The sequence below is a fragment of the Triticum aestivum genome, chromosome 7D (assembly GCF_018294505.1).
Source record: "Triticum aestivum cultivar Chinese Spring chromosome 7D, IWGSC CS RefSeq v2.1, whole genome shotgun sequence".
In the NCBI taxonomy this organism is placed as follows: Eukaryota; Viridiplantae; Streptophyta; class Magnoliopsida; order Poales; family Poaceae; genus Triticum; species Triticum aestivum.
Window position 1 is genome coordinate 440,348,372 of NC_057814.1, and position 11,322 is coordinate 440,359,693.

General features: G+C 47.7%; 1 protein-coding gene across 2 annotated transcripts; it reads left to right on the forward strand.

The window, feature by feature from the left end:
• Window positions 1–6,583: 6,583 nt before the first annotated feature.
• Window positions 6,584–9,230, forward strand: LOC123165572 (protein CUP-SHAPED COTYLEDON 1). Of its 2 annotated transcripts, XM_044583244.1 has the most exons (3): window positions 6,584–6,673; window positions 6,814–7,331; window positions 8,235–9,230. In XM_044583244.1, the coding sequence occupies exons 2-3, from the start codon at window positions 6,843–6,845 to the stop codon at window positions 8,832–8,834; spliced, it is 1,089 nt and encodes a 362-aa protein (XP_044439179.1). In that variant the 5' UTR covers window positions 6,584–6,673; window positions 6,814–6,842; the 3' UTR covers window positions 8,835–9,230. The 2 variants fall into 2 exon arrangements, with proteins under 2 accessions (XP_044439179.1, XP_044439178.1); XM_044583243.1 differs by lacking the exon at window positions 6,584–6,673 and having other exon boundaries at window positions 6,680–7,331.
• The last annotated feature ends 2,092 nt before the right edge of the window (window positions 9,231–11,322 follow it).

Genomic DNA, 11,322 nt, shown 5'->3' on the forward strand with positions numbered 1-11,322 from the left:
GTCCATATCTTTGGCCACCGTGTAGAACGTGTATCCGTTGATATCGTATGCCTGATAGGTTAGGAGGTTGGGCGAGGGGCCATGTGCTAAGGCGTATATGAGCAATCTGTCCTTAGAGCCCTCCTCCGGGGGATTAGCAATAATATGCTCTTTGAACCAATGTAGGAAAGTGGAGTTGTGCTCTCTAGTAACTTCAGCATCCGTCCTGCATACCCCCCGATCACGATACTTCTTTGCGATAATTTCTTTGTGCAGTGCCACGAAAGGATCTACCTCGTCTAGGTGTTGTAGCACTACCAAGTTTGCTATGTCAAAGTCGCTGCGTCGATCTAAGTATGCCACATGCAGTTCCCTGCGACCGTTGGAGTGACCTTCTCCTTCGAGCCTCCCATCGTGCTTGTTAACGGGCAAACCAACACTAACATCAGGCAGCTGGTCTGCACCATGTAGAAAATTCTCGCGGAAAGAGATGCACTCTTGTGTCAGATAGCCCTGGACGATGCTTCCATCCGGACGGGACATGTTACGAACGAATCCTTTGATGATCCCATTCATCCTCTCAAACGACATCATGTTGTGCAGGAATGACGGCCCCAAGTCTATTATGTCATCCACAATATGGACACACAGATGCACCATCACGTCAAAGAACGCGGGCGGGAAGTACATCTCAAGCTCATTCAGTATCACAACAATCTCTTCCCGTAGCCTTCGGAGCTGCTTCAGACTGATCGACTTTTGAGAGATGACGTCGAAAAAGTTGCAGAGACCAATAAGCGTGTCACGGACGTGCTTGTCCATTATCCCTCTAAGGGCAACAGGTAGTATCTGCGTCATCATCACATGACAGTCATGGGACTTCATCCCACTGAACCTTTTCTTGTCCGTGTCTAGATATCTGCTTATCTTGCCACAATAACCGGAACTAACTTTGACTCTGGCAAGGCACTTAAAGAATTGATCGATCTCAGCCTGACTTAAGGTGAAGCAAGAAGGGGGGCAATAATCCTCTTTCTTTATTTTCTTGCCCTTCTTCTCCCGCGCCTCTGTCTCCGTCTCTGTCTCGTCTGACTGTTTATGGGGCGGCATGTGCAGATCTTCCCTGATTTTCAAATCTTGCAAGTCTTTTCTTGCCTTCGGGCCATCCTTGGTCTTATCCGGCATGTTCGTCAGTGTCGCGAGCAAACTCTCAAGGACATTCTTACAGATGTGCATTTGATCAAGGCAATGAGGTGTATCAAGTTTGTGCCAGTACTCCAAGTCCCGGAACACAGACCTCGTCTTCCATACCTTCAATAGTGGCTCCGGCGCCTTTTTCATCGTCTTTCCCGGCGCGGGGCACTCCTTCCAGTTTTTCAACAGCTCATCGATTTCGGCACCGCTCCGCTTACGTGGAGGTCCTCGATGCTCAGCGTGACCATTGAATAGATCTCCATGGGTCGTCCTGTTCGAGCCATCTTCGATGCCCCATGTACACGATTTTCCCAGACCCGCCATCTTTCCTTGACGTTAGCTGCTGAGACGTCGTATCATCCATGCACCGCGTGCATCCGCAATATCCATGGCACACCTGGCCTGCGACATATCCGTAACTGAGATAATCGTGCACCGTCGTCATCAGCGTGGCTCTCATGTAGAAATACTCGCCTTTGCTGGCGTCCCATGTCTTGGCCAGTGTTTTCCATAAAGTGTCTAACTCCTCTTGAAGTAGCCCCAGATACAAATTAATATTATTTCCTGGTTGTTTCGGCTCTTGAATAAGCATGCTCATGTGAATGTACTTCGACTTCATGCACAATCAGGGGGGAGGTTGTACATCCATACAAACACGGGCCATGTGCTATGGTTGGTGCTCTGGTTGCCAAACGGATTCATGCCATCAGTACACGCGCCGAGCACGATGTTCCTTGCATCACATTCAAAATACCGATAGAAGCTGTTCAACGCTCTCCACTGGCTTCCATCCTTGACGTGTCTCAGCTTCGGATCATCTCCATCGTCGGGCTTCTTCCTCTCCGCATGCCAGCGCATTAGCTTTGCTTCCTTGGGATCTACGAAATACCGCTGGAGACGGGGAGTGATCGATAAGTACCATACAACTTTCTAGGGACATTTCTTCCCGGCCTTCTTGTATCGAGAAGCATTGCACACCGGACAGCTTGTTTTTTCCGCGTGCTCCTTCCGATAAATTATGCAATCGTTGATGCATGCATGGTATCTAACATGCGGCAGATCAAGAGGGCACACGATCTTCTTGGCCTCATCAACACTAGTAGGACATAGATTCCCCGCGGGAAGAACATCCTTTAGGTACTTTAGATGCTCATCGAGGCTAGTGTCGGTCCATTTGTTTTTAGCCTTCGTCTTCAGGAGTTGGAGCATGAAACTCAAGTGGGTCACCTCAGGATTGCAACCATCATACAATGGAGTGTTCGAGTCTACCACCAGTTGCTCCAGCTTAGCCTCCTCTCTAGAAGTAGCTCTCTCAGTACTCGTCTCCTTGCGAAGCAGTGCTTGAACATGAGGGTCCCGCACGATTGAACTTAGTACCGACGAACTCTGCTGCGTGGAGTCCACGTTCTCTCCGCCGACATGTCCAGCCCCTTCTCCTCCGCCATGTCCTGCCCCTTCTCTGTCGCCATGTCCGGCCTCTTCCCCGCCGCCATTATCGATCATCTCTTCGTCTTGCCCAGTGTCGTCATTGGCTGCCCCGTCGGCGTCCTCAACATCATCATCCTCATCTTCAATTATCCACCGAGTATAGCCATCCATGAAACCAGTCATGAGCAGGTGCACTTCGACACGACCTTCGTTATAGGGGTTGAGCAAAACTATTCCTTTGCATCTTTGACACGGAAATAAAACCTCTGTCAGGTTATTTTCTTCCATGTCCGGCACCGCCGACCGCAACCACCTGTCCACCATCGTTCCACTGACCATCATGAACACCTGCACGGTAGTAATAAACAAATTGATTATAAAAATGCGTGCATGCATCAAAGTCATACAAAAATTCGGCATGACCTTCCCTAAAAATAGGACATATATAGATCTAGAGTTTGCCCGGAATTCGCCGAAACGGAAATAAATTGACATTTCGGCAAAACATAGGCAACTCAAAAGCACAATTTGGCGTCAACTCATGCCACACACACAATTTCCATCATATTTCCCAATTATCATATCACACACACACATACACATATTTCCATTTTGCAAAATCATGAAATTTTAATCACCTCTATCTCGAGATCGAGCACACGGTGTGGATGGTGATGTAGGGAGATCAAAAGTGCACAAAGCTCTTCTTGACAAAGAAAGATCTAGTTAGGGGGCAAATAGGTCACCTAACTAAATGCTACATCTACCTAGCTAGCTAATTTGGGAGAAGACAACTTCAACTAGTGGAGTAGGAAGGAAAAAAATAAAGGAGATGCATTAATGGAGGTGGTGTGGTTAGCTAGGAGTAATGAAGAGAGGGAAAGGTAGGTAGAAGAGAGAGAGTAATGGGGGGATAAGTATTGAGGAAGAAGAAGAGTGAGAGAGGGAGGATGTGGGAGGTAGGGGAAAGGGAGGAGAGGAGATGGGGAGGGGGGAGGTGGAAAAAGGTGGTGGGTGCTGCGTCTTAGTAGTAGCGCGGGGGCAAAATGCGCTACTGCTAAGAGCGTAGCAGCAGCGCGCTTTCCTATCACGCGCTACTGCTAAACGGGCCAACCGTGTGGACAATTTCAATTGTATAAGGTTTTCCCTAGTAGTGCATGTCTGTCGGTGGAACTGGTCTCATGTGCGTGGACATGTAAGGTTGGTCCGGGCCGCTTCATCCCACAATACCGCCGAATCAAGATAAGACGTTGGTCGTAAGCAGTATGAGTATCACCACCCACAACTCTTTGCGTTCTACTCGTGCATATCATCTACGCATAGACCTGGCTCATGATGCCACTGTTGGGAAACGTTGCATGGAAAACAAAAAAATTCTACGCACACGCAAGATCTATCCGTGGAGATGCATAGCAACGAGATTGGAGAGTGCGTCTACGTATCCTCGTAGACCGTAAGTGGAAGTGTTTCACAACGGGGTTGATGTAATCGAACTTCTTCGCGGTCCAACCGATCGAGTACCTAATGTACGGCACCTCCGTGTTCAGCACACGTTCAGCTCGATGATGTCCTCCGCCTACTTGATCCAGCAAGACAGCGAGGTAGTGGATGAGTTTCGGCAGCACGACGGCGTGGTGATGGTGATGGTGAAGCTATCCTCGCAGGGCTTCGCATAAGCACTACGAATATATGATCGGTGGTGTAAACGGTGGAGGCGGGCGCCGCACACGACTAAGACAATGTTCGGGTGTGCTATGCGCCCCCTTCCCACATATATATAGGTGGGGGAAGGAGGGAGCAGCCAGGAGGGCGCCCCAAGTAGGCCGAATCCTACTTGGGGTCCTCCCCCAAGTGGCACCCCCCTTCCTTATTTGGAGTGCGGGAGGAAGGAAGGAGGAGGTGACGCCCCCCCCCTTTCCTTTCTCTCCTGAGGAGGGAAAGGCAGGAGGGGCCACCCCTCCCCTTTCCTTCCCCATAGGGCCGGAAGCCATGGGAGGGGCGAGCCAGCCCCCTTGTGGGCTGGTCTGTGCCCTCCTTTGGCCCATAAGGCCCATATCTTCCGGGGGTGCCCGGAACCCCTTCCGGTGACCCGATTTCTTCCTGGTACGTCCCCAAACACTTATGTGTCCAAATACCATCGTCCTATATATCAATCTTCACCTCTCGACCATTTCGAGATTCCTCGCCATGTCTGTGATCTTATCCCGGACTCCGAACAACATTCGGTCACCAAAACATATAACTCATATAACACTATATCATCAACGAACGTTAAGCGTGCGGACCCTACGGATTCGAGAACTATGTAGACATGACCGAGACACCTCTCCGGTCAATAACCAATAGCGGAACCTGGATGCCCATATTGGCTCCTACATATTCTACGAAGATCTTTATCGGTCGAACCGTTATGACAACATACGTTATTCCCTTTGTCCATCGGTATGTTACTTGCCTGAGATTCGATCCTCGGTATCTTCGTACCTAGTTCAATCTCGTTACCGGCAAGTCTCTTTACTCGTTCCGTAATAATCATCTTGTAACTAACTCATTAGTCACTTTGCCTGCAAGACTTCTTAGAATGTGTATTACCGAGAGGGCCCAGAGATACCTCTCCGATACTCGGAGTGGCAAGTCCTAATTTTGATCTATGCCAACTCAACAAACACCTTCGGAAATACCTGTGGAGCATCTTTGTGATCACCCAGTTACGTTGTGACGTTTATAGCACACAAGGTATTCCTCCGGTATCCGGGAGTTGCATAATCTCATAGTCGAAGGAATATGTATTTGACATGAAGAAAGCAATAGCAATAAACTGAACGATCATTATGCTAAGCTAACAGTTGGGTCTTGTCCATCACATCATTCTCCTAATGATGTGATCCCGTTATCTAATGACAATGCATGTCTATGGTTAGGAAACATTAACTATCTTTGATCAACGAGCTAGTCTAGTAGAGGCTTACTAGGGACACGGTATTTTTTTTTATGTATTCACACATGTATTAAGTTTCCAATTAATACAATTCTAGCATGAATAATATACCTTTATCAAGAATAAGAAAATATAAAATAACAACTTTATTATTGCCCCTAGGGCATATTTCCTTCACTACGCACACGGGTTATGCTGGGAAATTGTCTGTTTTATTTTCACTCACCGTAAACAGTTCGGCTTGTGTGGAGAATTGTCTATTTATTTTCATTCATCGCAAACAGTCGTGTCGACTGAACTGTATGTTGTACATTGCACACGCATCTCGTTTTTTAGTCATACCTGATGCATCAGCCATCGCATACATGTCTTTTTTCTTTCCGATGGTTTAGGTAGGGTTCTGCACTAGTTGCTGCTAAATAAGCTTTGCAAAGCATGGTTCCATGTTTCTGAAGTTCTCTGGACTTGTGATATTCTCCCGTCAGAGGTTGCAGTGAACTTATAACAAATAAAATGCAGCAAGTTCCTCTGAGAGAAACACCACTTCAGCTCTTTCCTCGGACCATTGGACCATGTTTCGATTCCCATTTTGAACGATTTCGTGGATGCCTGAAGTTTGCGCTAGCATTGCATCAAACGAAGACGGTGGGTGCTTCACCAAAGATTAGCCTTGTTCGTTCCGCATAAAATCCCAACCCCAAGGTACCAAGTAGGAGCACGGAGCGTGCGCAGCTCCGAGAGACAGAGGGAGACGCATGAGCATATGATGGATTGCTGGAAGCAATCGATGGAGCTGCAGCTGCATCTCTCTGTCCCTGATCATCTCATCTCGTCGTCTCATCTGATCTCAGCTTCAGCTCCATCAGTCCCACAGTGCTCCATGCAGCACAGCACCACCACTTCTCCCACGACGAAGCAAGCCCTCCCCCATGGCCGGGCCCCGCCTAGGCCAAGGCAGCCTCTGTCGCTGACACCCTCCCCGATTCGTCGAATCCCACATTTACTCCTCCTCACCCACCAACCCCGACCCAACCACGCGGCCAGCGGCACTATAAAACAAGGGCTCGCCTCCGCTACCAGCGAGACAGCCGCTCCCCACCACCACTCGCTCTTCGATCACCTCTCTCGCCACAGGTAACAAACACTCCCACTGGTCCTGATCCTTCCATTCCATCCCATTCCCTTGGCCCTGGTGCTGCTCGATCGCCCAGTTCAGCTGGGTCCGTTCGTTCTGCAGCTTCCGGCATTAATGGAGCACGCACGCTTGCTTGCAGGTCAGTGCAAGGGCGCGGCCGGGACCGGGATGGAGCGGTACGGCTCTCTGGGCATGCGGCTGGACGGCGGAGGCGGCGACCTGCCGCCGGGGTTCCGCTTCCACCCGACGGACGAGGAGCTCATCACCTACTACCTCCTCCGTAAGGTGGTGGACTGCGGCTTCTCCGGCGCCCGCGCCATCGCCGAGATCGACCTCAACAAGTGCGAGCCGTGGGAGCTGCCGGACAAGGCCTGCAAGACCACGGCGGAGAAGGAGTGGTACTTCTACAGCCTCCGCGACCGCAAGTACCCCACGGGCCTGCGCACCAACCGCGCCACGGGCGCCGGCTACTGGAAGGCCACCGGCAAGGACCGCGAGATCCGCAGCGCCCGCAACGGCGCGCTCGTCGGCATGAAGAAGACGCTCGTCTTCTACCGCGGCCGCGCCCCCAAGGGCCAGAAGACCCAGTGGGTCATGCACGAGTTCCGCCTCGAGGGCGTCTACGCCTACCACTTCCTGCCCAACAACACCACAAGGGTCAGCTACGTTCCATCTTTAATCACCTCACTCGTCTTCTTTACTACCAGCGTCGATCTGCATTTTCGTCTCCTATGCCGCCTGATTTTTACAGTCTTTTCTCTGGGGAAGTAGTGGTAGTAGTAGTACTGGCGGCGATGATGCAATGGTGTAAAGTCACGGGGGGTTTTAGGGCAGATTTTGCTACTCTACCTGTGAGCTTACGTTTCGCGTGTGAAGTCATGGCTACGAGCTAGAAGGATAAGAGCTAAGCTAGTGACGAGTAGAGTAGAGCTGCTGGAGCAGCAGGCTCTGTACGTACGTGTGCCTGTTGCAATTCAGATTGCATTGCGTGTATATGGTAAGCGAGGGGCTTAAGTGCAGTGAAAGATTTGCTGCAGGGGATACGAATCTTTTCTTGGCCGGTGACTGCCCGCGATGCTGCGAGTGCATGCGCAGCTTACTGATGCGTAAATGCATGCCATGTTTGGGTGTTTTACTGCGTTCTCTTGAACCCATTCTACATTCATCTCATGCATCAGATAGTTCTCTCTTTTACCTTCTTTTTTTACTCGGAGATGAAGAAGTCTGGCTTACTTGCTTCATAGCTGTTGTTTTAGTGTTCTTCGCTGGTTGCGTCATGAAAAAAATGCTAGGTGGTGAGATTTGATCTAAGGCAATGAAAATGGGGAGATGTTTTCTTCCCTCTGCAGTAATAAATGGAGGTTCGAAAATGTTAATAAACAGTTAACTTTTGAACAATGTCCCCTTTTCAGAATAGAAAAATAATAACGGATGTAGAACTCGTAGGTGTAAGATTATCGCATTCAACAACGTCGTCAACGAATTTCAAAAAAAAAAAAAAACGTCGTCAACGGTGTGATATTCAGCATGTTTTGCTCACACGTTGATATATATATCCAGGATGAGTGGGTGATCGCCAAGATCTTCGTGAAGCCCGGCGCGGTGCCCCCCTCCCGCAAGGTTCGCTACGGACTCAGCAGCGCCGGCGACACATCGTGCTTCTCCGACTCCACCTCCGTCTCCATCGGCGGCGGGGGCGGCGCCTCCGCCTCGTCGGCGCCGCGCCAGCAGCTCCCAGACACCAGCTCGCTGTTAGCCGCGGCTCACGCCGCCGCCGACGGCGAGAGCAGCTCCTACGGCGCCGCCGCCAACAACAACGCGGCGGGCAACTGCCGTGAGCTCGTGCCCTGCTTCTCCACCGCCCACATGGATGCCACCCTCCTCGGCATCGGGCAGTACGAACCGGCTACGCTCGCCGTCGAGCAGCCGTTGGCCTTCTTCCATGGCTCCCGCCTGGTGCAGGCGGCGGACAACCTCAGCCTGCCGATGTTCCTCCCCGGCGGCCTGCAGTCCGGCGTCTCCCCGCTCGGCATGGGCGGAGGGGCCTTCCAGCACTGGCCGTCCTCCGGCTACGACATGAAGCTGGAGGGCAGCCGCGCGCCGCCGCAGATGGCCGTGGGCCCTGGCCAGCTTGACGGCGCCTACGGCTGGGGCTTCTAGACCAGTATGCATGCATGCCCTTCATCGTGTGCTAATTATGCTCTCTCATTCTAGCTTGCTTATCAATATGCTTAGATGCTAAGTAGCTATATCTCGATCATTATGCTGCAGTAAGTTTCGATTATTTATGCTCTCTGATCGTCGCGTGTTACTACTGCAATAGCAGGACACACGACCTCACGAGCAAAGTACTTTATCACTAGCTATGTTACCTAATTTACAGATTATTAGCTAGTCGTATGTTGTTGTATTAGACTATATATGCTTAATTTATGTATTGTTAGTCGTATGTTGTATCAGACTATCAGTGAGTGGATCGAGATATGTACCGATTCTACTGTATCAGACTAGTACTAATTTGTTGAAATCATCAATGTATGTGTATCTAAATTATCACGTGTGAACGATGCAGTAGCATATGCTTGGCATTTTCTTGTTCACGCCACTATTTCATTGAAGAAACAATGTAACTTACTCTAGTAAGTACTCCCTCCGTCTAATGTAGTGTCAAAAACCGTCATACATTATGTGTTCTCTACCGGTACTAAATTGGTTTTAGCAATTGCATGCAATGGGGTGGTACTAGGATCTCTCTTACCGATCTAAATTGGTTTAACAATTGCATGGAATGGGGTGGTACTAGGATAATATTGTCTAGCATGGGTACCACGTCTAGGACAGGTACCAACCTTCAAAGTCTAAAAGAACAAAGGAGTACAATGGTAGTTTTGGTACCAAGCTTCAAACTCTGGAAAAAGAATGATAGAATAGTACAGTATCTAGACTCAAATTCACCAAGATTTATACTCTGAAAAACAATAATGGATAGTAGTATCTTGACTCAACCCTGTGAATTATTAGTCATTTGGTAGGGAAAATGGGGAATATAATACAAAATTATGAGTACAAAAAGCGGGCATAGTATATTTTTTATAGTGTCAATTCTCCTTCACCCATAATACAATGAAAATCATTTCTTCGTGAAACTTTTCACCCGAGTGTAATACTAGAACATATTTTCCCCAAAAAGTTTCAGGAAATTTTTACCTTTTTTAGTAATTTCTAAATTGTATTTCTCTAGTACACTACGAGAGAATACACTGTGATGATGCTTCGCCTGGTACTGCCAGCGAGTCTTCACATAGTTCATGCTCTAAAAAGTTCTTAACGCCCAAAATTTAATACTTAGCTAGAGGTGAAATCTGTTCGGATTCTAATAACTAATGCACATACCATTTTCTATTCCATATTTTTACGGATTCAGAAGCGGGGCGCAGGCGTTGTGAATACGGATTCAAATACAAGATTGTGTTGGATTAAGACATGGTACGGTAACTGATCGGACTCGTATAGAAAAGGGCATATATCACATGCTTATACGAGAAATATGTACGTCCTCTGAGCTAAAATTATATTATACATAAATAATGAGCGAATGTTCAAATTGATACACTAAGCACACATAAAAACTTCATAAGTCACATCTCATAGGCAGATATAACATGCACATATTGATAATTAATACTCTATGTCAAAACTTCACCAATAAATCGGGTAAGCATATTTACAATTTCAGATTATTGGAGTCCGCCTGGGCTCGGTTGATTTATTTATTATTTTGAAACGAGGCACTCGGTTGATTAGTTGATCATTCCCATCATCAACTCATGTCGTCAGTCATCACCAAGAGTGAGCACGGACGGCCAATCGCACGAGAACTCGATCCTCTAACATACAGAAGGAAAGTTAGAGAAGCTACAGAGCCCTAACTTGCCTTCTTTCAATCCCTTGAATTAATTTGTACATTATAGATCTACCGTGTACATTTCTAGTAATTACAAAAAATAAATTGATGATAAAATAAAACTAATTTTAGATTATTTATATCTACAGTAAATACTAACAGTAAACAACTACGCTAACAGCCTCTAACTTTTCTTCTTTATTTTATACTAGACTAGCATCGTATCACTGTGACTTTCCCTCTTCTCTAAGTTAAGAGAATCCGGTTCCAATCTCACGGCGCACACAGGCCATGGCGGAGCAAGACACGGTGCCATACGTTTGCGTGCTAAAAAATACCACTCCCACATTTCCAGCAGCTGCCGTGTTTGGTCGAGCTACAACCACTTAATTTTTTTTAGTATTAAAACACTTTATATTTGTTTGTCATCTCCTGCATGGAAAGTGTTAGTTTGATCCTGAGCTCATATATATGCTTCCGTCATTAAACCGTCAAATTTTAAAAATAAATAAGCAAATTGTGAAACTCTATGTCAAAAGAATTGTATTGTTCTACTTAAACCTTCCCTTAGGGCGTCTTTAATTAACACATCGCCTAAAATCCTAGTCAAAAGATTGTTTTTTAGGAGTTAGACCCTATCTAACTCTTCGCTTAAAACGCTTAACTCCTCAATAATTTGAGGTGAACTACCCCACACTGCTCAAATTTGAGCAGGCAAACAAAATTTCTCTCTCGTGTCACTCT

Coding starts and splice junctions, on each gene's coding strand:
- LOC123165572 (XM_044583243.1), top strand. CDS start 6,789: ATGGAGCACGCACGCTTGCTTGCAGGTCAGTGCAAGGGCGCGGCCGGG. Junction 7,332..8,234: donor TGCCCAACAACACCACAAGG/GTCAGCTACGTT, acceptor ATATATATCCAG/GATGAGTGGGTGATCGCCAA.